At 37.4% G+C, this 27435-nt stretch overlaps 1 protein-coding gene across 2 annotated transcripts in view; it reads left to right on the plus strand.

The window, feature by feature from the left end:
• Positions 1-27435, plus strand: part of ACSS3 (acyl-CoA synthetase short chain family member 3) — a 160888-nt gene that overhangs the window by 89247 nt on the left and 44206 nt on the right. For both annotated transcript variants that reach the window (XM_059186442.1, XM_059186443.1), the window contains exons 8-9: positions 1638-1789; positions 16512-16615. In XM_059186442.1, the coding sequence (XP_059042425.1) occupies positions 1638-1789; positions 16512-16615 (256 nt within the window). The remainder of the gene's footprint in view (positions 1-1637; positions 1790-16511; positions 16616-27435) is intronic.

Here is a 27435-nt window from a genome sequence, read left to right on the forward strand (position 1 = left end):
AAGTTTAGGAAAGACTACATATAGTAACTATCTTTGGGGAATTCCTGATGTTCTTTAATCCTTTAAGTCTTCAAGAAATGGTCGAAAATCAGAAACCTGTTTTCCATTTTTTCTCCCAACCCCTCCAAAAAGGATTTGCTTGTGAAATACGTGTGTTTGTGTGTGTGTGTTTGTGTGTGTGTGTGTAGTATGTATTTTTTTCACATAACATATATTAACATTCCAGGCACTTTGCTCTAGAATCAGAGGAAGAAGTAGCGGTTTTGAGAATGGATTGAGAGATAAGGGGCTGGAGTTGGGCCAACGTAGATTTTTGTAGAATCACTGATTTATGTATGCTATGTTCATTTTCCATTTTACAGAAAAGTCTATTAAAAGATGCTTTGGGGGACGCCTGGGGGGCTCAGTGGGTTAAGCCTCTGCCTTCGGTTCAGGTCATGATCTCAGGGTCCTGGGATTGAGCCCCTCATCAGGCTCTCTGCTCAGCAGGGAGCCTGCTTCCTCCTCTCTCTCTGCCTGTCTCTCTTCCCACTTGTGATCTCTCTCTCTCTGTCAAATAAATAAATAAAATATTAAAAAAAATGCTTTGGGAGGCACCTGACTTGCTCAGTCAGTTAAGCGACCACCTCTTGATTTGGGCTCAGGTCATCATCTCTGAGGGTTGTGAGATCCAGCCCCACATCTGCTCTGTGCTGAGCATAGAACCATGTTTGGGATTCTCTCCCTCTGCTCCTCACCACAGTGTGCTCTCTCACTCTTAAAAAAGGAAAAAAAAAAAAGCTTTGTGTCCTTTTGATTACATATTTTATAAAAATTTTTAGATTTTTATTCATGGGTTTTCCACTGACTTTGTTAAATGTCATTTTGAGGCTATAGAAAAGATACGTTTGTGGATATCTTACTGAATTTTTTTAAGTCATAGAAGTTGCTTTCCTTGGAGCGAGGCATTTAATTGGAAAAGTCATTGTTCAGAAATCCCTGTGATTCCATATCTTTTTCTCTTCCCAAACACTTTGAGAATTGTTATAGTCACTTCTTTTTTTTTTTTTTTAAGATTTTATTTATTTATTTCTAAAGAGAGTGTGTGAACTGGAGGGAGGGACAGACAGAAAGAGCAAGAGGGACTGTCCTGCAGACCAGTCTGAGTAGGGAGCCAGCTCTATCTCGCAACCCTGAGATCATGACCTGAGCCCAAATCAGGAGTCCACCGCGTAACCCACTATTGTCACTTTTAAAAGTATCATGAAAAAGAGTAAGTTAGAAATTCGTAGCAATCATATTTGTCATTTAGTTTACCCACTTAAACGATGTATTTAATTTCTTGGCTAATTGAAGAATGTTCTTTGTTATTAATTTGAATGTGATCTCTATTTCCTGTCCTTTATCTTTCAAAACTCAAGAAAGGAACAATTGCAGTGTGAAAAGCTTTCAGGATGACGTAATGGGAGTAAATGGCCTCTCTGAAGCCTGGGCGTTTGGTTTGTTTTATTTACGATAGAACATGGGGATATTTTAAAACCAAGATTTGTTGAGCACCCCATCTTATTAATATTGCCGTGTTAAATGTGTAAGTATTGAACTGTCAGTGAAATATGAGACATTTTACCCAGTGACATTTTAAATTAATCTCATTGTAGGGGAAGCCTGTGGGAACACCAGATGCTGGTGCTTATTTCCGCGTGCTCGCAGAGCATGGAGTAGCTGCCTTGTTTACAGCGCCGACTGCAATTAGAGCCATCCGTCAACAGGACCCTGGGGCAGCCTTGGGGAGGCAGTACTCTCTGACAAGGTGAACTTGGGATGCACAGGGCAAATTACATTAAAAACTGCAATCAGAATGAATAACTGAACATTATATATATTTTTTGGCACTCCAATACCTCTATGGAAAGAGCCAGAAGACTCTGGATGTTATTAAGAATGACTGTTCTAAACATAGCTTTGAATCCGTTAGAATTTTAGCTATACTAGGACTATTTTTTAATACCAGATTGTGTTTATTTCAGTTCAGTTCTTACCAAAATATTTCTCCTTTTGAAACCACGGTGCTTATATTTCCCTTAAAGTAAAATGCTGACAATGACTTAAAATGCGTTTATACATATATAATAGTATCTGTCTGTCTTTTGAAAATAGAATAATGATGTAAATAGAAGGGAAATATTATTTGATTTCATATATGCAGATAAAATATGAAAATTATACTCCAAGTTAGTGCTGTTGAAAGAGTGGAGGAAATTGTTTTTCTGTTGTTTTGTACTAATATGCTCTGAATAGTTTAAATATTTTTTGCTGGTTTATTGACATCCATTTCAGTTTAATGATATGTATGTTCAAAGATAATTATAGCAATTTGTATCTTCAAGGCAGTTTCCAGCATCAACTCTTTTTAAACCTCTTTGAAATTGGTCCCTGCTATCGTCAGCTAAAAGAAGTGTTTTCTAATTTCTTCAAGTCGAACAATGGGTTTGAGTTATTGTTTTGAATTTTTTTAACTTAAATGCGAAGAGTTATGAATTTTATGTTGTTAAAACCCAAAGAAGGAGTTAAAATAGATATCATACCCTGATGGCAGGTGGAAGCAAGAAGCCTTCAGTTTGGGCTATCAGTGGTTTTGTTTTTGGTTCTTGCCCTTCTATATATTTTTTTGTTTTAGGAAACATTAGATCTGGATTTACATAAAAGTTGACCTATAATCTAAAGAATACATTCGTTAAAATAAAAGTGTTCATAAAATGAACTTTCCATTACAATATTTCTACTCACCCTCACTTTGTCCCTTTGTTTACTACATTTCAATTTTATTTTCTCCATGTCAGCCAAAAGGATAGAAAAGTAGATTTTTGTTAATAACCTCTTAGGTTGTGGACAGTCTCCATGGCTTAGACAGTTCCAGGGAATTTTGAAGAAACTGTGATTATAGTTCTTCGCACTCTTTCCTAACAAATGCATTCTGACTGCAGGGTTGTGAAGTTGTGTGTGACTTGCAAGCCAAGGACATCATCTTCTTTTTTTTTTTTTTTGACATCATCATCTTTTTTTTGTGACATCATCTTCTTTTCCCATTTGTACGTGGGTTTTAGACATTCTCTGTTACTGTGAAGGCAGAAACCTTTTCTAATTGTACTAGCATACAAAGCAGATACTAGTACTGGATGCCTATTAAATCATCACTTTTTTTTTTTCCAAACTAATACTAATATGGAATATGAGTTTTTAGAGTAAGAGAAATTGCAGTAAGTTCCCCCTGATAATGCCCTTCTGTCTTTAGGAACCCACGTTACTCATGATGGTTTGCACATATTTTTAAATAGATATTTAACGATGTACACCTTCAGCTGTTCAAATCACTACTGTTAATAATACAAACATTTACTAATTACTTACTACGTGCTCTAGCGGTCTAAGCACCTCTCATTCAGTTATCACTATAAGTAGGAATTGATTATCCTCATTTTACAGATGGGTAGTATTAGGACTGGAAAATTTAAGAAACTCTGGAGAAAGAAACTAACTCAGGCAATCTGACAAGGGCCCACATCCTTCACCCAGACATACTCTTATGAGAAGTATACTAAGAAACTAACTTGACCCAGGCATTTTTGTCATTCATGGGATAAAAGCAGCTTTTACTTCTTGTGTATTTTCAGCCTATTCAAATAATACCTTCACTGAACTTCTGTAATAGGTTCTCACTTGTGAACTAAAGAGATGTTAGAAGGGCCTCATTAAAAACATTTTTAAAACAAGGAAATTTTAAATTTTAAAAACAGGGAAACCAAAGCCCCCCAAATTTGAGTTTGGGTTGGAGACATAATTAACACTAGGACTCAAATCTTTTCATGCAGCCATACCTTTCATTTTATAGTTCTGTTCAAGACATTTCATACTTAGTGAACTGACATTCACCAGGTGTTATAATGGCAGACCCACGGTTTTTCTGTAGAGCTTGCGTTCTCTCTTCTCTTACAGGACATTTCCAATGATGAAATTGTGTTTTTGAGATGAGTTATGTATCTCATTAAAGATTGTTTTAAAATGAATTTGGAGAGTTGCCAAAGATTTTCACTCCCAAAGCAAATTTCAGAGGGTATTCTGAAACCAGGAGCTAAGCAGAACTATAAATTCACTTTATGATCGTCGAGTAGAAGTCAGAAGCACAGATTAGAGGTCATCCACTGTAATCATCTCATTTTACAACTGAGAAGATGTTGTCACAAAGAGGTGAAGCGACATGCCGGATTCCAGAGCCACCCTGCAGCAAAGCTGGGACAAGGCAGTACCGGGTGCTGTAGCTAAGATTCTTACTCTGGAGTTAGACACCCTGGGTTCAGGTCTGCCCCTTACCAGTTGTGTGACCTCAAGAAAGTTACGCAGCCTCTGTGTTCCTTTGGCTCTCCTCCTCCTGCATTCCCCACCTCCTCCTTCCAGAACACAAGTGTAGTAGTTACCATCATCATTTTCCCATGATCTGCTAGTTCAGTCTTAATCAAGTTAGAAAAATTCAGTTCTGCTACTTCCATTCAGGGTATCACAGTCCCTAACACTCTGATGCAGCCCTTTTTTCCAGTTGCGTAATAATGAGAGAATACAAAAAGGAAAAACCAGAGCACCAGAGATGAGCTCAAAAATAAAGTCAACGTGTCTGCGGATTGGAAATAGAATCGATGTGCAAAGTAGGACATAGGGCTGAAGCTAGAGGCTTGCCAGGTGTCCAAGCAGGCGTTGGCTGCAGAGTGTTCTCATTGCGGTGTCAGAGCCGACTCATGACCTGACCACGCAGTGGGGCGTGATACCTCACACACGGCAAGAGCTTTCTAATGACGGTGAGAGCGTGTTTTCTGGACTGGGACTGAGAGCAAGCTTTGGTCTAGAGGTCTGAATGAGACAGAGAGCAGCCCAGAATTTGGAGAATTAAACTGCCCACCTGCTGTCCTAGAATTAAACTGCCCACCTGCTGTCCTAGAATTAAACTGCCCACCTGCTGTCCTAGAATAGGATCTCTGATATCCTGAGTATCACTGTGTGTTAATAACAATTCTGGACCATCACTGTGACACGGCATCACTTCATCCCCCGCAAACCTATTGGACAGAGAGGGTGATCGTAAGAGAGGGAGCACGAGATAAAAATAATAACAGAGAACTTCTTTTTCTTCTACTCAAGACACTGGTATAGGAGCAGGGATCAACAAACACACTAATGAAGTTGAATAAAGGATCCCATTGCTATGGAAACCTGATTTACAGAGGAGGTAGCTTAACAAATAAGTGGAAGAAGGAGAGACCCTTAAAGAAATTGGTATTGGAACAACTGGCTGTATATAGAGGAAAATGTATTCCCTACCATGTACTCTACACAAAAATAAATATCAGCTGGATTCAAGGCCCTAAAATTGTCAAGCAAAGAATTAATACCTTCAGGAGAAAATGGATAAAGATTTTAATATATCTTAGTAGGAAATGACCATTTAAAGCATAAATCACAAATCATTAAGGAAAATATTGATGACATTTACTGCACTAAAGGAATAATCGCCCACCAAAAGAATAAACAAACTTAAGTGATGAATTATTCACCCAGAGAAGATATTTGCAACATATATAGCCATTAAACATTCAGTGTATAGAAAATAGAAAGAACTACAAATCAATAAGAAAACACACAATCCAATAGACAAATGGTCAAAGGATATGGACAGTCAGTTCATAGAGAAGACTAGGATAGTCTGAAACATTGGAAGATCTTTAATCTCACTAAGAGAGAGAACAATTTACTCCCGTCATACAGGCAAAAGTTAAAATATCAAACAGTGATACCTGCTTGCAAGTTGTGAAGCAACAGAATGGTTTTTACACTACTGTGGAGATTGCATAGTGAAGCTGTCTAGTAATACCAGATGCTCCACACACTTAATATGCCCCATGACAGGGGTGCCTTGGGGGGCTCAAAGGGTTAAGCCTCTGCCTTTGGCTCAGGTCATGATCCTGGGATCGAGCCCTGCATCAGGCTCTCTGCTTAGCAGGGAGCCTGCTTTCCCCTGTCTCTCTGCCTGCTGCTCTGCCTACGTGTGATCTCTTTCTCTCTGTCAAATGAATAAATAAAATCTTTAAAAAAAATGTGCCTCATGACCAAACCCTTATTGATATGGAGGGATGAGAATGAGAATCTCAAAAATGTGAACAAGAAACCATGTACTTGAACATTGTTAACAAGATTGTTTCAAAACAAAACAAAATATAAGCAATTACATGTATAGTAAACACGTAATGGTAAATAAATTTCATACTATTTTGTATTAATTCAACAGGATATTTAGAAGTGGAAATCAACCAGAACTTCAGGTGTTAGCATGGATAAATGTCAGAAGAATAATGCTGAGTATAAAAAGCAAGTGAAAATTGATTGTGTTTCTCTTACATATGGTAAGAGGAATTTGAAGAATTGCAAAAACCATATTGTCTTGTTTATGTATATGCAAATACGTTAAAAAAATGCATGGGAATGAAAATATCTGAGCAATGCTGGTTACCTCTGAGGCCAGGTGGCCAGTGGGATGGTGAAGAGAAATGAGATTTAAGTAGTGTTTGGAGAGAATTCAATTGGATCAATAATATTTTATTTTCTAAGTGACATAAATATGTTAGAATGATAAAACTAGGAAATATGCATAAAACTGGGTGGTTTGCACATAAGTCCATTATATTATCACCTACTCGTGGTCTGTTTCTCAGGGAAGTTAAAAATCTCATAATGGAAAGTTCTTCCCATTATGTTTATGGGCTCATTTTCAAATTTTTATTTAAAAATTAAAAAAAAAAAGTCTTTATTTGACCGACAGAAATCACAAGCAGGCAGAGAGGCAGGCAGAGATAGAGGAGGAAGCAGGTTCCCCACTGAGCAGAGAGCCTGATGCGCGGGCTTGACCTCAGGATCCGGAGATTATGACCTGAACGGAAGGTAGAGGCCTAACCCACTGAGCCACCCAGGCGCCCCATATGCTCATTTTTTAAAAGACTTTATTTATTTATTTGACAGACAGAGATCACAAGTAGGCAGAGAGGCAGGCAGAGTGAGAGAGCAGGAAGCAGGCTCCCTGCTGAGCAGAGAGCCTGATTCGGGGCTTGATCTCAGGACCTTGAGATCATGTCCTGAGCGGGAGGCAGAGGCTTAACCCATTGAGCCACCCAGGTGCCCCTTATATTCTAACGTCATCAATCCTTCTATTTCAAAAGCTTTCAGAGATGTTCTACATCTGACGCACTGCTCCAAATATGTCTGAGTCTCAGAGTGACAATGACCGGATGTTGGACTGCTCCAAATATGTCTGAGTCTCAGAGTGACAATGACCGGATGTTGGATGTCTTTGGATTTATGACTGATTGCGGATGAGCAATCAAACATCCAGCTTTCTTTATTGAATCTTTTTTAAAACTTAGTTGCCGATTATCACAGGGTACTCGAAGCAGAAATGCAAATAATTTAAAGCCATTATTGAAGAAGTGAAGTAAAATTTTAATAATTTATACAAGATAGATACTAAATCTCTCACTGTATTTTAAAGCTAACTGCTTTTTCGTGTTTCATTGGCCATTTGAAGATTCTGTTTTGTGAAATGTTTATCCAAACCTTGGGCACATTTTAATTTTCTTTTTCTTATTGATGTGTAGGATTTTCCATATTCTTTTGATCCAAGTTCTTTATTCACTATATGTATTACAAATAATCTTCACATCCTGATTTCAATTTCTCTTTCAATTAGCGGTGACTTTTGATAAAGAGATATACCTTTTCATCAATGTTTTTTTTTTTCTGTATGGTTCTTGCTTTTTTTTTTTTTTTTTAAAGATTTTATTAAATTTATTTGACAGAGAGACAGAGATCACAAGTAGGCAGAGAGGAAGGCAGAGAGAGAGAGGGGAAAGCAGGCTCCCTGCTGAGCAGAGAGCCCAGTGCAGGGCTCCATCCCAGGACCCTGAAATCCTGACCTGATCCGAAGGCAGAGGCTTAACCTCCTGAGCTACCCAGGCACCCCTGGTTCATGCTTTTTAAAATCCTACTGACACATTTTTCCTATTTGAAGGTTGGAAGTTATTCCTCTGTGTCATTTTCTAGAAGCTTTCTTGTTTCGTGTTTCATATAATCTACCTGGTTTGATTTGTGCATATGCAATGAGGTGAGGGCTCAAGGTTTATTTTTCCTCGTCTATGTATCCAGGTAATCAAGTTTCATGCATTTAAAGTGTCCTCTTTTCCACGGCTCTAAATACTGCTTTTGTCATAAAGTGTCCTCAGATTCTTTTTCTTGCTTGCTTCAATTCTATTTCACAGATTGGCCAAATTGCCTATATTTGTGCTGCTCTCCCATTGTCTTTGTCACTATAGATTGATAACGTGTCTTGGTACGCAGTAGTAGTAATAATAACAGTACATCCATTTGTTCTTTACTCTTTAATCCTGGCCCATTATATTTCCATACATGTTTTAGTATTAGACTATCAGTTTACATGCACACACACACACACACACACACACAGTCACACACACAGGTAGAATTTTGAGATTACTTTGAGTTTATAGATTGATGTAATCAAAATTGACATGTTAATATTGAGACTTCCAATTCATGATTCTAGCTATCTCTTAATTTATTCAGTTCTTATTTTAGCTCATTAATGCTCTTTTGCTTGTGTGAAAGATCTATCTTTTCTTAGATTTATCTTAAGAAATTTTATTTTTTATTTTTTCTATCAATGTATACTTAACATACAGTGGATAATATAGGTGATTCAGCAGTTCTGTACATTTCTTAGTGTTCGTCATGTTAAGTGAACACTTGATCCTCTTTATCTATTTTACCCAGCCCCCCATAAATTATGGATTCAATTTCTTTTGATTCAAACTGCTTCTAAAATTTGTGACCTGACAGCTTTTATTATTTTTAGAAACTTTTATCCATTATCCCTTCAAATATTGCTTCTATCTAATTTTCCCTTCTTAGACATTGATACTTTAATGACACGTTAGAACTTATTACCATATTACCTATATCTCAGAGCCTCTGTTTTTTTTTTTTCTCCTTTATGCTTTTCAATGGCAGTTTGGTTATTCTCTTTCAACTTATATTTTGGGTTTTTAATCCTCCTTCAGTTGTGTCTAAACTTTTAGTTTCTAAGTTTATATTTTTGTATCTTTTAGTTCAAAGATATTTATTTGATTCTTATAATTACCAGTTCTTGGCTGATATTATACAAATGTTTCATGGACATATTCAGAGTTATTGTGAAGTCTGTGTCTAATAACAAGAATATCTGATTTTCTCTGTGATTCTTTTTTTGATGTCTCTTTTTTCCTTTACATGTTGGTCATAGAGCCTTCTATCTTAATAGATCATTGTGTGTTACTTTGACACTCTGGAGTTGTTAAGGTCCCACAGAGTAATTCTTATTTTGGCGCACAGTTAGCATAAGGGAAGATGCCTTCGACCCAGGTAGGGATTTAGCTAGCTTGAGGCTAGATTTCAGTATTTGGGAAAGCTAGTTTCTTTCCAGTTTATCTCTATTGCTAGGATATAAATCTTCAGGCACTCCTTCTGAAACCCTGAGGTGTTTTATATCCCACCCCTTCCCACTGTGGGTCTGGAGTTCCAGTTTTCCTCTTCCAAGAGATTGTGATGGCAGGAATTGCTGTTTATTTTCTAAGCCTCTCAGACACAATTTTTGTCCCATTTCTCGGTTTTCAACCACTGTTTGCTTTGGCATATATACTAACGGGGGAAAAGCAGCAAGTCGATGTCAGACATCTCTGTACTTTTTTTTTTTTCTTTGGAACATTAATGCTTCTAAGGCTCATTAACCTCATAGTTCTCTGATACCTTAAAGAGATCTTTCTATCTTTACGTTCGGTCTAGCTTTCCTGGTTGTGCTTGAAGGAGAGATTGGTGGACAAAATGCTAGTAGATTCTTGACAGAGTGACAAATGCAGGCGTAACACCAATGCTAGTGGCTTTACATTTTAAAAATGAATTCTAGTGGGGAGCAAGTGGAGGAAAATAGAATGAAGGAAAATGGAGATAATCTCAGGGACACTGGTGGCAACAAGTAATGATGTTCAGCGAACTAGGAGTTGATGAGGCATTGCTGAAATAATCTATTTTTATTCAACTTCTTTTGGCACAAGTGAAGAGTAATTTTCACTTGTTTGGTAGTTTATGGAGCTTGAAAGAAATACTCGTTTTGGTTTTCTCCTGTTCCTAATTTATTACCTGAAAATTCTTCATCAGAATTTATATTTAGCTTTTTATCCATTTCTGTGCAGCTTCCTTTTTATTTGAGACTAAAATTAATTTGACAGTATTGCTGTTTTTCTGTTTCTCTTGGCTTAATTTTCAGCTTCATTTGAGTCTTGAATTCTACTCAATTTTTTAGAGAATTGGGGAAAGGTGTCCAGACTTCATTCCTATTAATCCCCTCCACTGTATTTTTCCCTACTCTGGATATTGTATATTATAATTTTGTTTAAGTTTTTAGTATTATATGTTTGGAAGTAAATTCATCTTCCCATATGTTACTATCATCAGAACATTACCCATGTATTTATAAGTCTATCATAATCTAGGACAGCACTGTCCTGTTAAACTTAGTTCTGCCATATGGTAGGTACTAGCTACATGTGACTATTGAATTCTTGACAAGGGGATAATCCTACCATGACTTTGACATTTTTATTTTTTTTTTTTATTTTAACCAATTTAAAATTTAAGTAGCCAAATATAGCTGGCAGATATCATATTGTGTACGGTGCAGATAGAAGACCTACGTAATTAACTTAGATAAATTTATTCACCAGAATCCAAATTACTACAAAAGAATGGTTAATTTGTAACATTTATAAACTTTTCTTTAAAGATTTTATTTATTTATTTATTTAGAGATAGAGATTGTAAGCAGGGGGAGGACAGTGGGAGAGAGAAAATCTCAAGTAGACACCAAGAACTGAGCACAGTGCCAGATGCAAGGCTGGATCCCATGATCCTGAGATCTGTTCTGAGCCCCTGAGCCAAAATCAAGGGTCAGTTACTTAACTGACTGAGCCACCCGGGTGCCCCTTTATAAAATGTATTTTTAATGAGAAATTATTTAATTTTTTTTGATATGTGGCATTTATCTCTTCATATTAATAAAATAAGGGCAAAATCATTAATGAGAAATGTAACTGTTAAGTGATACTACTATTCTTTTTTTTTTCTCGTAAGCCACAAAATGTCTTTTAAAAAATAAGGCCATTTTATGCCCTTAAGTATGAATTTATCTTTAAATTACCTTGTAATTTATCTTTAAGTTATAGAGTTATACTAACTTCTTTTTTCTTGTAGTAATCATCTTGGTTATAAAAATATCACATAACATAGAATGGTTTTGCTTACTATGAGGAATTGAGAGTCAAATAATATTTAAGTATTTACTGTAAGACTTAACTTTTTCATTAGTCATATTCTGTTCCTAAATCCTTGTATACAGTATGCTAATGTTCATTAATGTTACATAATTGGGAGTTTGTAATTGATAAAAGTAGTAACTTTGGGGCAGTTTGAGGAATTTTTTTTTTTTTTAAGATTTTATTTATTTATTTGACAGAGAGAGATCACAAGTAGGCAGAGAGGCAGGCAGAGAGAGAGGAGGAAGCAGGCTCCCTGCCGAGCAGAGAGCCCGATGCGGGACTCGATCTCAGGACCCTGAGATCATGACCTGAGCTGAAGGCAGCGGCCTAACCCACTGAGCCACCCAGGCGCCCAGTTTGAGGAATTTTAATAAAAAAATAGATTGGTAGTTTCTAGTACATTTAAGGAAAGGAAGTATCTATACTACTTTGACATTTTTCTAAATCACCAATGATCTCACAATTTTTCCTCTACTTTTTATAAAGAGTAAGTGATTTTAATGGAAATGGAAGAGATTGTCTGACATGCAGAAAAACCAGAAATCAATTTTTCTATGCATTGTGGACTGTCATCCCTTTCTATATTGCTTATTAGTGCCAGCATGGAGATTGCTACCATAATGATAAAACTGTAACTAAAATCTGAGAAAAATAAGTAATAAATTTGTATGGCAAAACCGTAATGATAAATGCTAAGTTTTAAAATATATAATGTAGAAATTTGTCATCAGATAAAAACGCAAAGGTAGTTTACAGTTATCATTTATAACCAATTAATTAGATTAATTGTAATTTACTTGACTGGGAAAAAAGCCAAAAAATTAATTGAAACTTATAAAAACTGCTGATAATATCAAGATATTTATTGTTCTTTGATTAGCCAAAAATTATTTTGCATTGTGTGCTAATAGTTTGACAATATTTTACACCATGTTTTCAAAAATATATATAATTGTAGATCTGCAGTCTTATATATAAACTAAATACATGACCACTGGATCATCTAAAGTTCTTTAGAATAAACTGTGGCTTGATGGACGATGGGAATGTGACCTCTGAGATCTATAAAACGTCCTTACTCTTTGCCTACATTGTTGGAATCACCCAAACCTCTTTATGAATTTTAATACAAATTATTTACATGTATAATGTTCATAATCACAGAGGTTTTCTGCCATATTAGGAATTGAACTGCTTAAATAAGATAAAATTAAAATAAATTCACATTTCCAGCCACAGGATTATCAATAATATGGTCTTTATATTTAAAATTTTGTTTTGTTGCGGTGCCAGGTGGCTCAGTCCTTTAAGCCTCTGCCTTCGGCTCAGGTCACGATCTCAGGGTCCTGAGATCGAGTCCCGCATCAGGCTCTCAGCTGAGCAGGGAGTCTGCTTCTTCCTCTGCCCTTCCCCCCAATTTCACTCTCAAATAAATGGATAAAAATCTTTAATAAAAAACAACTTTTGGTTTTGTTTTTACATAACATCTAAAGCCAAAGATGTATTGACCACATTTTAAACTATAAAACTTTACACTAAGCTTTTTCTATTTTAACCTAGTTTTAATAATTTAATGTATTAATATTTGTTTCATTGTACTATAGCGGGTTTGTCAGATGAGGTCATATTTGATATCCGCATTTTAATATTTTTTAATTTTAATTTTTTTAAAAAAATATTATTTATTTTAGAGAGAGAGAGCAAACACACACACATACATGCATGAATGTGGGAGGGCAGAGGGAGCGGGAAAGAGAGTCCCAAGCAGACTCCGTGCTAACCCATGGGACTCAATTCAGTGACCCTGAGTTCATGATCTGAGCCAGAATCAGTAGTTGGACACTTAACTGATGGAGTCACCTAGGCACCCCCCGCCCTGCACTTTAATCTGAAGCAAGTTATAAATGAATACACATTTGATTATCTAAATTTTATCTCAAATTGCAAATATATATATGTCAAAAAATCTGATTTATTCTTTTCTAGTCTTTGTCTCTTATTATTCTCTTTTTGTTTTCCCATTTTCATCCTTTTTTTCTTTTTCCCATGAGTGCTCTCAAAGATTTAAATATTACCTTAGCAGCCTTGCGTACTTTGAGAAGTCACTCACCGAAAGGATTGATCCACATTATTTTTTTTTTAAAGACTTTATTTATTTATTTGACAGACAGAGATCACAAGTAGGCAGAGCGGCAGGCAGAGAGAGAGAGAGAGAGGGAAGCAGGCTCCCCACTGAGCAGAGAGCCCGATGCGGGGCTCAATCCCAGGACCCTGGGATCATGACCTGAGCCGGAGGCAGAGGCTTTAACCCACTGAGTCACCCAGGCGCCCCTGATCCACATTGTTTAAATAGTTTCTTAACAAAGACTTGTAATGTGTTCTTTTCTGACCTGAAATTTGAAATTGTGTTTCTCTGCCTTTCATTATTTTTCCTGGTATTTCCCTCCATTATGGACACTCCTACTTTGTTTTCTGATTTCTCCTGCCTATTCTAGGTTCCCCAGACAGAACTTTTAGCTTTACTTGCCATTCCTTATTTTTATACTACACCCAGTTTGTGTTGAATGTACTCAATCTCCTAGACTACTGATTGAGTCTGCGGAAGCCACATGGCTGCTCTTCAGTTCTTTCACTTTTATGATATTCATAAAAAATTTCCTAAAATAGAACTTTTCTCTCTTCAAGTCACTCTTCCATTGTCTGTTTCCACACTCTAACAAAACAGCAGACTTCCTCTTTTACTTAGAAGAATGAATCAAGCTGACACAAGTTTTGCCAACTCCCCACCTTGTACTTCATCTTTCTAAGCTTCTAGGAATGTCTGTGTATCTAGAAATCTTAGATGTTTTTATTGGTGTTTGGGTCATGAACATGAATACTCAAGGAGCTCTCAGTCCACTGTGGGACATGGATAAGAAATCAGTATAGAATGAAATACATGTCTATAGCAGAGGACGTAAGTGTATATAGTTGAAGCATGGTGTGGGGATGTCTGAATCTCCATGAATTTTAATGAGATAATAAGAAAATGGTAAGAAATCTCCTATGGCTATATTACACTATTTAAGATGAGTAGGCAGCCTTTTTATTTATTTGGTTTTTACTTTGATGACAATGAATTGACTCTTCAAAATGCATTCCTTTTTTTTTTCTTGTCAAGTTAAGGTGATTTTTCTTTTTTTTTAAAATTTTATTAATTTTATTTTTTTTAATTTAATTTTATTTTTTCAGTGATCCAAGATTCATTGTTTATGCATCACACGCGGTGCTCCATGCAATATATGTCCCCTTTAATATATACCACCAGACTCACCTAACCCCCCACCCCCCATAACCTCAATTTGTTTCTCAGAATCCAATCTCTCATAGTTCATCTCCCCCTCTGATTTCCCTAATTCACTTTTCTTCTCCTTCTCCTAATGTCGTCATGTTATTTCTTATGCTCCACAAGTAAGTGAAGCCATATAATTGACTTTATCTGCTTGACTTATTTCAAGCACACAGAACCACCTGTGGTAACCAACCCAGCACTGACCACTCATTACCTAACTTCCTTCAGAAGCTCTGACCCATGCTTCAGTGCAGCTGCCCTTCCCAGTCAGTTTTGCCTAAATCCCAGAATGACAGGCTACTTCCTTGAGAAGGCTGGACAAAACCCCAGCTCACACCACATCTTCCAACACAGGAGTTTTTTGATAATTTGATAATTGACTTTCTCTGCTTGACTTCTTTCACTCAGCATAATCTCCTCCAGTCCCATCCATGTTGGGTATTCATGGAGTATTCATGGCACCTTCTGATGGAGGTGTATATGGACCATATTCCATTGTGTATATGGACCATATCTTCTTTGACCATTTGTTTGTTGAAGGGCATTTTGGCTCTTGCCACAGTTTGGCGACTGTGGCCATTGCTGCTATGAACATTGGGGTACAGACAGCCCGTCTTTTCATTGCATCTGTATCTTTGGGGTAAATGCCCAATAGTGCCCAATAGTATAATTGCAGGGTCATAGAGTAGCTCTATTTTTAATTTTTTAAGGAATCTCCACACTGTTTTCCAAAGTGGCTGCACCGACTTGCATTGCCACCAACATGCATTCCTTTTTTGACAGACAAGACTATGGAGACATCAAGAATGGAAGAAAACAATCATTCTTTCAATGAACCACCAATAGTGTCAACCCAATTCCATTTGTTTATTTCATCCTTTCTATTCTGTGGCATGGTGCTCCATGTCAAAAATTTGTCATCTCTCGATAACCTTATATTCCTTTTGATAAGAATCTTTTGACCTAGAAGGCCACAGTGGCGTTTATTTTTATTTTTTTCTTTAAGAGTTTATTTATTTATTTGACAGATCACAAGTAGGCAGAGAGGCAGGCAGAGAGAGAGAGGAGGAAGCAGGCACCCTGCAGAGCAGAGAGCCCGATGTGGGGCTCGATACCAGGACCCCAGGATCATGACCTGAGCTGAAGGCAGAGGCTTTAACCCACTGAGCCACCCAGATGCCACAGCCTTTACTTTTAAATAACCTGTTTTTCCTATGTATATCCTTGGAATTGGGTAAATATGTGCTTGAAATCAGAGTAATCTTTACCAAAGAAACTGACCAAAATGAACAAGAGCATCATATTTATGAGCTTATATGTTGCTTTAGCTGATACTCAAGAGTGTATTTTTGTGTATAGACTTAAGTAGAATGTAGCAATCAAACGTGGAGCTAAAATTAGCAGAGATAATGTCAAGGCGGAAAAGGTTTTTCATCTTTGGTCAGTAGATGAATATGACAGGTGTATTACAATGATCAACTCAGTTGCTCTTCTCAAAACTGAGAAGCTGTAGCTGTGGATTCTACTTTTGAAGCCCCTCTCTTCAGTGCTGCGATGTGCATTTGGTTACTTTTGAGTCAACATGAACAATGGTTCTCACCATTTTGTAGTATGATACTGTGATAAGAGCACAATAATGACAGAATTAATGTGGTCGGATTCTAGAACATTTAAAAGAATGAAGATGACATTATTCACATTTTCCAGGAATAATTTGAATTCTCCCTACCTCTTGTATTCAGGTTCAAAACCTTATTTGTGGCTGGAGAACGATGTGATGTGGATACCCTGGAATGGTCCAAAAAGGTCTTCAGAGTACCTGTCTTAGACCACTGGTGGCAAACTGGTGAGCATTTTCCAAGCATGTCCATAAATACTGCAGAGTGTTCAAAAACATTGCAAGGGAGGAAAATTCAGAACTCTGACCATCAGGCACAAACTCAGGACTTAGGCGGTTCTGGTTTCAGTAAAAATACACAATTCTTTGGTATTCCTTTGGTTAAAACTATCTCTGCAAATGATATTGATGACCCCCTTCTCTTGGTCCCTAGGTGTAAAGTCCTGAAGACCTCTTTTGCTTCTTCTCTTTGCTTTGCCTATATCCAGTAAGTTACTACGTCTCAGATTTTCCTTTGAAGTGTCTGTTGGATTCATACCACCTCCACACCCCCTATGCCTTCGAGCTGCGGCAGCTGCATTATTATCTGCTCCAATTTAAATTCTCCTTATCAGCCATCTCTGTTCTCTCTGCTCTCCTATACATTTTGCAGGCTGGTTCCAGAGTCTTTTTTTTTTTAAAGCACTGATTCTCTCATAAGATTTTCTGTGGTTCTCTGGCTCCCTTCTTGTGTTCCATAAAGTCATATCTCTTCTGCCTAGCATGGAAGACAGAGAAGTGTATCTTTTCCCAAAACATTTTTCATTGTCTACATAACTGACTTATTTACTTATTTTGTTTATTTTCTCTTTTTCTCCCGCTAAGTCATCCTTGGGAAGCAAATTGTTGTATTAAGTAGATATAACATAAGATCTGACACAAATTTTAAAAAAAAAAAAACACCTCTCTGCTGCTTCTCTTGAGGCATAATTTTGTACATATGTGAAAGTAAGTAGATTATCTAGGACCTGTTTTCCTTGTCACTAAGTGTCGAAATTTTGTTGGGTTTTCCATTTGACCCATTAAAGTAACTGTGAGCTGAGAACCTTGTGGGCTTCCTCTGCACATACTTTAGTTCAATTCCACTTGGTTCTATAAATTAGATCAACCCTCTTAGATTAATGTTTTCAGAATGTTCATCTTCTGAGTAACTGCGGCAGAGTGTCAAATTTGAATTAAAAAATGTGCAAAGTTTCTTTGCAAAAAATAAGCCTGATTTTTTAAAATGATTAGAAGATCAAGTGAGAGATTAAAATTGAAGTTCAGTGTTAGGTATTTTAGAATGCTTTGATATCGGTAAATGATTTTTTTTTTTTTTACATTATCTTCTTGCGTATTGCTCTTTGGAAAAACGTGTTTCCCATATTGTAACATAAAATATAAAACGAGTGGTCAGAGTGGGATACAGTTTCCTTTAAGTACAAGGCAAACCAGGAAGTGTTTCTAGTCTTTCTAGTTTTATTTGCCAGGAGAGAAATTCCTTATCTGGATTCAGATTTGCGACTATTTAGGAAACAAAAAAGATAAGACAGAATTCAGAGAAAGAGCAATGCCACATGTAGAAATACATAAAAACAAGTGAAGAATTATTGCCTCTGCAGAGAAAACTATTTATAGAAATGCTGCATCCCCCATTCCCCAGGAAAGTTCTGACAGTTATTCTCTTGGGCCGGGAGAGGAAAATATCTTGTCCATTTTTTGAGGTGGTTTTCCTTTCCTGGCCAAAGTGAGGAGTTGTTTCCCACTCTTCCTCGAATGTTTGTGGAAGAGTGTTGTTTTCCCCCCACTGAAGGTCACTATGCCACAGCTTACTGAAGGGAAACCAGCACTTTAATAAATAAAATCATGATTCTCTTCCTTTTTCTTAATATTATTGTACACAATGGCATGTGCAGATATATGTAGTTAGTGTGTCCGGGCTTACAGAAAAGCTTACTGATGCCTAAGAAACAAGCATCTGAGGCCCCTGGTGGGTACTGGGTTTCGTGTGAATTTGCAGGTTTTCTTTTATGTATTGTTCAGAGCAAATTAATAGCCACATTACGCCAGGATGCTGTCACTTTAATCAGGGTTGAATGGATGCTCAATACAGTGGAAGACAGTGGATTTCTACTAGTCATGACTGATTCTTTCTGTCCCCTCTTCATCTGATTTTATAGAATTTGATACTGTGTCGAGTGAAAGTACACAGATTCCTACACGTGGAGAGGTAGGCAGTAGCCGGCTAGGTAGGTCATTTCAAACTTTATGAAAGAAATTCATCCTAGGTGATGCAGATGTCAGCCACTAACAAAATCTAGTTAGGATTTTTATTCTGTTGTCTAGAGGAAGTCATTATTTTCAAAGATGTAGGTTGTGGTAATCGCGAAGTGATACTGGAGTTTAATATTTGCAGCCGTTCACTAAGGTCGTATCACATTAATGTTGAATCTCCGGAGCGAGGGAAGGCAAGTACTTTGTGGGTTATTATTAACTCTTAGGAAAAAGAAAGGAAAGGTTGATATTTCTGACACGGTCATCAATTTCCTAATGTTTTACATATGGAATAGTTGGGGGTGCATTTCCACAAGAGGTATACCAATAAAAACCTGATAACATTTGAAGAAATGCTAAGCTTTGGCCAAAGGAGTGCTTTTCATTTCAAATGTCAGGTTTTGTACAAGATCTCTTTTCTTTTTATTGACTTAGAAATTGATTTTTTTGTATAATCGTACACTCTTACAAGCCTTCCATACAATGTATAATTTATGAATTTGCTCTCTGATCACATTAATATATGGGCACAAATGAGCTGTTTCAAAATGGTGATGTATGATTTGGAATTAATTAGGGCTATGTTAAGTGACTAAAATGTGTGAATGAAAATTGATTAATTCCTGTGACTTGAGTTGTAAGAAGGCACTCTGCAGGAAACCCATTTTATTACCAAGTTGTTTTTGTTACATAAGTGACATTTGTATTCGTGACTACAGATTTCTAGTGACTAACATTCTCTTTTGGCCCCTAAATATCCACACTCTTTAGTATCTGATTTATGTAATATCTAAGATTTCTAAATTGAGAACTAACCTGTGGAAAATTTGAGAACTGATCAACTCCTTGTAGGAATACTTTAATAAAGACCACTGTTCAGGGGAGCCTGGGTGGCTCAGTGGGTTAAAGCCTCTGCCTTCAACTCAGGTCATGATCTCAGGGTCCTGGGATTGAGCCCCGCAACGGGCTCTCTGCTCAGCCGGGAGCCTGCTTTCTCCTCTCTCTCTCTCCGCCTGCCCCTCTGCCTACTTGTGATTTCTGTCTGTCAAATAAATAAATAAAACCTTAAAAAAAAAAAAAAAGACCACTGTTCAACATGACTGAAATATTAAGTATTTGTTTTGGGTTTTGATAGTGATAGTTGTGAATGCAAACATGTGGTTTCATACAGAAAATTCATCTTGGTAAAGTTTGATGGGGATGGTTGTATCCACATGGTTTGTAAATCTGGATAAAAGGCAAATTGTTGTCATTTACCCAGATGTCTTATCTCCCTAGCAACTCATCTATAAAATGACTGAAAACATCTGGATTAGAGACTGAATTTTCCATTTTCTTTTGTACAGAGAGAGAAACAGAGGTGCTACAATCATCATTTACAAGGGGGAAATTAAGAGAATAGAAAATCGTCCTATTAAGATATGGTAATTCATGTGCAGAAAAAAATAAACAGCCAGAACTTCATTATCCTCAGGTGTACAATCACCAGAAAACCACTGTACCATTATTAATCATTTTTCGCTTTTCCAGAAATCAGATACAAGAGCAACATTGTAGAGAGAAAGAGTTGTCTGTGTAGTGCCTGGTGTCCTTTGCAGGAAGGTTTTTTGTTTTTTTGTTATTTCTGATTGAAGATAACTATAAGGAATGGTTTTCCTTATAACTGAATGACCAAGTACAAACAAGCAAACAAACAAAAAGCCTCCTTAAATTTCAGAGACTAATTACTAAAACCCAAAACATAATAGATCTTATTCTTTTTTTTTTTTTTTTTTTTTTGAGGTTTTTCACCTTTCCTCTCTTCTCCTGCCCTTTCCTTGCTATTGACTGCTAAGTTATGGTAGTACTGGTTTAGAAATCATGGTAACCAGAGCTTGGCGTCCCACTTTTCAATGTTATTTAGGTGGAAACACTATTTCTTCACATGCCATCAGTCAGCTAATGAAAGACAATGACTGCGAGGTTAGAATACTCGAATTCCACGAAGGCTTTTATAAAAGACAACTTGGTAAAGCGTTGAGATGAAAGGAATCCATGATTCTTCCCATCTGCTGCCAAAATATTATCTGTGTGGTCCCCTTCCGAAGATACAGAGCTGACATGGAAAGTGTTTCAAGTACCTTATGCCCAAGTAGAGAGGAAGTAATAGAGGGGCACCTCGTGGCTCAGTGGGTTAAAGCCTCTGCCTTTTGCTCTGGTCATGGTCTTAGGGTCCTGGGATCGAGCCCTGCATTGGGCTTTCTGCTCAGAGGGGAGCCTGTTTCTCCTTCTGCCTGCCTCTCTGCCTACTTGTGATCTCTCTCCCTCTGTCAACTAAATAAATAAAATCTTAAAAAGAAAGAAAGAAAGAAAGAAATGACATGAGAGCTGCCAACTGGTGCAGCAATTGGGTGGTTTTGTTTGTTTGTTTGTTTTTTTACTTGTTTGGTTTCTATCACTTTAATGGAGGAGTCAGATTCTGCATCGAATTTCAAGAGCCCCGAGAAGGGATTTCAATGAGAAAATATAAGTCACGTAGTGGATTGAGACATTGGTGACAACTTAAGTTATTGATCTTTCTTTATACGCCTTGAGCCATCTTTGCTGAGTTCTTATGTCTTAGAGTAATCACAGTATTTCAGTCTCTGGTTGAACTGCTACAGTTTTAATTGCAATTGCCAGTTCTGAAGTCACTATATTCTATATATAGCCTAAATCATCCTTCTTTGAGGAGTCTGATAATGCTGGATTTTATTAAAGTGGTTCCAAATCCTCCAGCAAACGTCACTCATTCTACTTCTTAAATCAAAATTATTGATCCTAAAAGTACACACAACCCTAATACTATATTATTAAAATGTGTCAAGGCTACTTGACGTGATAATCCTTATTTTTGCACAATTTGATAGGATGTACTTTCTAAGAACAGACAACTTGGACAACAGCTTGAACCACAAAAATTGGTGAGGCTGACCTAATTTAGTCCATATCCTTAGGTTTACCTGGATAAGCTCCATTAGCCCAGGATTTTTTTAAGACGGCAATATATTTTCTCTACAAAAATCAAATCCACAAAAATTGAATAATTAATTGCAGTTTAATAACAATTACCCTGAACAGGGATCTATGTGGTAAATGGTACAGGTTCAAATATAGTCCATCTCATTCCTCCTAGCTAGACTAACTGTGCAACCCATAGCCAACATCTGACAATTTGATATAAAAGGTAGCAAAGTTTAAGCCACTTTTTTTTCCGGATCATCATCTGCCTTTGTTACTCCTGCTTTCTCAGACTTTCTACTCTTATGCATAAGTTCATACACTTTTTGCCAAGAGATTCTAATCTGTCAGTTTATAGTCCTAAATTTAGTCCATAGTAGGAAATGTTTTTTATCTTTGGAATTCAGCATTGGAAACTTTATGATTCCTATTATTTCTACCTTTTTAGAAATATATTTGACAACTATGTGCAAAATGTGTGACTTTCTTATAACTCGAATGTACTTTGCCCCATGCAAAGTCCTGTTTTGCTGCAGAATGCTTTTCTAGGACTAAGGTGTAAGGAGCTCTATATGGGTGACACGACAGTGAGGAAAGCCTCTTCTTGGTGACTTACCTTGAAGATGCTATCTTTAGTTATTTGCAAGCTCTTCTCTGGCTTGGGTGCCCATAGTCGCTAGCAAATGCTTCTCCGGCTGCAGATCTCAGCATGAAATACACTTACGTACAACCAAATGCTGCCTTCCTGTGTTTACTTTCTAACTCTTCGTTATTCCTGGCTTTTGGGTTTTACTTAATGTCCAAGTCCGAGTGGTCTAGCTTCATTAAAGTACAGGTCTGTATTTCAAAGACAATGAGTTCCACTAACTCTCGAAATGCACACTGTGGAATTCGGAGTGCTGGGCTGAAGTGGGCTGTGCTGGCAATGCCTTTGCTCCATGACCTGGGCTGTGCAGGGTACATACACCCCAGGCCACCTTCGGATAATAGCCTGCAGAGTCTTCAGTGATGTGAATGAATCACTACTGTCTGTTGCCTTTCTGGGTTTCTCAATGCAGTGATCAAAAATAAACTCATTTCTTTTTTTCTCATTCATGGGGAAGACATTTTACGTAGTTTAGCATGAGAAGTTGTGATTAAGGGAAAGAACAGTTCTATGGATCTCAGCAGTGTTCAGCTAGGGATGCCGACAGTATCCATCTGCTGAGAAAGAAAAACGTCCTGACGTCATCTTTGTTGCCTGGCAACAGTATTTTTTTTTTTCTCACTTAGAGCAATCTTCATTAGTTTAAGGTAGGTAATTTTTACTGATCATTTGAGAAGCAGGGGCTTAGAAGTAAGCTCCATGAATTTGATTTGTGGAAGGAATAATCTCTTGTCAAATGTAAGGCAGCCCTGATGAGGCTTTTCTTTTTGAAAGTGAGTAACTGTTGACAAATTTTTAATCCATCTGAAAATGAATCTTTCAAGTCATATAGCAGCCATTGAATCAGACTTTGTCCTCTTTACAGCATGATAATGTAGAAAGAACATCACGTTGGTATTTCCCCCCCCCAATATGATTACATGAAATAGTTCGTATATGTATAACTGCTTTTTAGAATATGTATTTGTACTCATTATTGTTTTAGTGATAATGTTTTCACAGAAGAGTGAACACTGGAAAATCAAGTAATAATATAAAGTTGGTTTGGTCTTTGAAACGTCACCTATTCTAATCCTCCTACCTTTGGCAAGAATCACATTTAATACACTCTTGAAAGGTGAAAATCTGTTATGTTTTTGTAGATCTTTATAAGAAAAAAAGAGTTCCTAAGCCCTCCCTTGACTATCTGGAAAATTCTCTTTCCCGCTGTTGCATGTAAACCCCTACACTGCAGGTCCATCAATCCTCCAAATAGTTCCCAATTCCTTTTTTTGCTGTCAGTTCTGATTTCGAAAACCACAGGTGACTATTCTCCTTGGAAAAGCAATGTAGGTGGTGGAAAGTGTTGCAGAATCCTAATAGGACAGCCCTTAAATTCTGGTTCAGCGACTGACCTGATGGCCAGGGGCAAGTCCTTGATCTTTTGTCTAAACTTTATCTCCTGGGCTCGTAGAAAGCTTGAAATGAAGTGAAATGTGTACAAACGATGCAGCAGACTTCCTGGACTATCACAAGACTCAATAAACATGTTCCTTTTTCTTTCCTTTCTATGAATCACGCTTCACGAATATGAAGACCATCTTCAGACTCCTGGCCTGTAGGTAATCCAGACTCAAGAAAACTTGGAACTTAAGGGCTCAATTTATACATGAGGAAAAGTAATCATAGAGAGTTTAATTTCTCAAAGTCAACCGGCTAGTTAAGATTAGAATGGAAGCTCTCCTTGCACTCTTGTCCGGAGCCCTCCCTTCCTTGGTCTTATCTTAAGCCTTCATTAATTCAGCGTATCTTATCTGACTCAACTGCAAGTTATTTATGAGTTTTCCCACAGTTACAGGCAGTAAGGAGCTGGTAAAGGAGAAGGATAAGACCCCACCTCAAATTAATGGTCTGCTTCCAGTACAAAACGTTAGGCTGCTTTGAATTAAGTATTTTAAACAGTAATCGTACCATCTCGAGAACACAAAGATTAGATTGATTTTCTTTCACCAGTGTACATCTCACTGCTCTGCTTTCTTTCTGCTACCTTCATTCAAGTTATTTATAGCTCACTGTATAGATTCAGAGGTGGAGAGAATGGTTTCTTTACAAATTGCTTTTATGCCCATCATGATGCTGTGATTAATATGACTCAGCGGTACTAGGTTGCTGACTATTGATTGATTTCCAGGACTTCAGCTGTCTGCCTGGGCCACCAACTTCTAAATCTATACTGCTTAAATGTAGTGTTTCTAGAACCATGGTGTGTACAGAATAGCGATTTTCAAGTGCGACAGGAGCTCTTATCAACGGAGTTGGGCTCTATGAACCTGCCACTGTGTTCTTCCTCTTAACCCTCACTCACAGGTACCCCTCTTTCCACGTTGCTTTTCATGTGTGAGCCCAAACCCTCGGGTGGTCCCTGGACTTCTCCCTCTTGCTCTTTCTCCAGACCCAAACAGTCACCAAGACCACGTGACCCAGAGCATAGCTCAGATTTGGACTCGTCTCCCACTCCCCCGCATCCTCAGCAGACCGCCAGCATCTAATGGACTTCTGGCTCTGAACTGGGATCCTTGGCTTAGTGCTCCAGTTTGCAACTGAAGAGATTTTTCTACCACGCAGTCCTGTGCAATCACTTCTGCTAAACCCCTTGTATCTCTCCTTGTTTCTGCAAAGGTATCCACGTTTCTCACCATGCCATAGAAGACACTTTGTGATCTGCCTCCACTTGTCTCTCGCACTTTGTCTCTCGTTCTCTCTTAGCCACCCAGTTGCCCTGAGCTTTGCTGTGCTGAATAACGCTGTCAGTCCCTTGATGGTCAAAGTGCTCAACCTTTGAACATGCCATTTCTGTTTGGCATGTCTTCCCACCCTGAACACTGCCTTCTCATTAAAAGAAATGCCTTTCAGAGAATCCCATAAATATGTATTGAAGGACTGACCTTTGAATATCATTCTTGGGATAAGAAAATGTTGGAACAGAATTATAATGGTAACATAGAGCTTTTTCTCCTCTGAATCCTCTACTCTCCCAGTCCCTGACTCATTTTAGAATTGCATTATTCTGTGACTTGCTATTTATTTTTTAAGAACTCTGACCTTAATAATGGGAACTGGAGCCTAAACACATGTAAGAAGTATGTATTTACTAGTCAGCAAACATTTTCTGAGCATGAAATGTCAGTCAGTAGACTGTGTTTGGTCCTGCTGATTCAAATGGTTCCCAAGCACCCAGGAACAACCAGATTTCAACTACTGGCTAGGAGAGGGCTTTTTTGTTTGTTTGGTTAGGTTTGGTTTTGGGGTTTTTTGAGGAGAGTTTTCAGATCACTATATGCACAATGTTTTTTTAAGAATTGCAGTAGTTCTTTTTTTGAAAAAATTTATAATATTTTTAGTGGCTAGTGTTCCAAGTGCCTATTACTGTGCAAAAAAAAAAAAAAAAAAAAAAAAAAAGAAATCAAAACCTAGCAGCTTAAAACAACATCCACATATCATGGTTTCTTGGGTGTGTGTGCTGGGCAACAATCGGCAAGGCTTTTATGTTCCACATACTGGTTTTTGTTTATTTCCATGTACTGTTGATCGAGACAACTCAGGCAGTATTTGGTAGAGAATGGCTGGTCTGATGGGTCCTAGATGGGTTTACTCTCTTGCTTTGGAATGACTGGAAGGCTAGAGTTGGTCAGGGCTGTTGATGTGAATGCCTGCAAATGGCATTTTTAGTGTGGAAGATTCCGAATAATAGGCCATTTTACATGGTAGCTCAGAGGTTCCAGAGAGAGAGTGATTTAAAACCCTTCAGGCCTATGCCTGGAAACAAGGAATTGCTTCTACTCTTTTCTCTTAGAACCATCAAAAAGCAGCCCAGATTCAAATAGAGAGGACCCGCCTTCCAGTAAGATGAGGCTGAAACATATTGCAGCCATTCTGAATCTCCACGGTGGGTCAGTTTCTAAGTTGTGGATGTAGTCTTCTGAATTCTTCAATATAATTTCCCCTTTGCTCACCATTCATCAATAACTTCTGTCAATATTTTCATATGTATCTTACCAACATATGTATTTTTGTTCAACATGTAGTATTTACAAAAAAGAATCATACTCATTCTGTTTTACAGATTTTCTAAACAATATTTTGTAAGAATTCTTTCCTATCAGATATTTTTCTATGATGTTTGAATATCTTTGCATTCTTAATTTGGCTTAATCTCTATTTTTGAACAATCTTCTAAGCATTAATATAAATAATACTATGATAAGTGCTTAATATTTGTGAACTCCCACAAATATTTCCTTATATGTGTTCCATAAAGTATGTGTACAACTGTGTTAAAGAGTATGTGCATTTTTAAGGGCTTTTGTAATTGCCAAAGTGCCTTTCAGAAATATTGTGTTGATCTATACACACACTAACACTTATGTAACAAAAAATGATTATCTTTGGCTTATGTGGGCAGTCTGTCTCCCTTGCACCACCTGACTGGTCCTTAGTCTTTCTGCTCATCTAGTGAATTCTTTTTTTTTTTTTTAACATTTATGTGTTTTTTTTTTTTTTTTTAAGATTTTATTCATTTATTTGACAGAGATCACAAGTAGGAGGAGAGACAGGCAGAGAGAGAGCGAGAAGCAGGCTCCCTGCTGAGCAGAGAGCCCGATGTAGGGCTCGATCCCAGGACCCTGAGATCATGACCTGAGCTGAAGGCAGAGGCTTAACCCACTGAGCCACCCAGGCACCCCTAGTCTAGTGAATTCTTATATGAGAATGAATCCTCCCATTGCTCATGTTCAGGAAGCCACAGAAATCTCAATATGAAGCAACTATTCTAATATACCCTCTGTCCATGCATTTTCTCAGACACATCTCTCTCAAAACCCCAACTAAAATAAACCTAATCACAGAACCTGGATGTTGTAAAAATATTTACATAAATTTTATTTGCATTGTTGTTAGTCATTAACTTTTTGTTCAAAAGCCCTCATTAGCTTGCAGGATCACTTAGACTGAAAGTTTAAGGTCTTACAAGGACTTCACAGTAGTTTTAAATGATCTGTCTCCTCACTACCTATCTAAGCTTATTTCCTGTTAATACTTTCCTCATTTATTCAGCTTCAATAACACCAACTGCCTAACTATTGATTTTTTATTT

The sequence above is a fragment of the Mustela lutreola genome, chromosome 8 (genome assembly GCF_030435805.1).
Source record: "Mustela lutreola isolate mMusLut2 chromosome 8, mMusLut2.pri, whole genome shotgun sequence".
NCBI classification, from domain to species: domain Eukaryota; kingdom Metazoa; phylum Chordata; class Mammalia; order Carnivora; family Mustelidae; genus Mustela; species Mustela lutreola.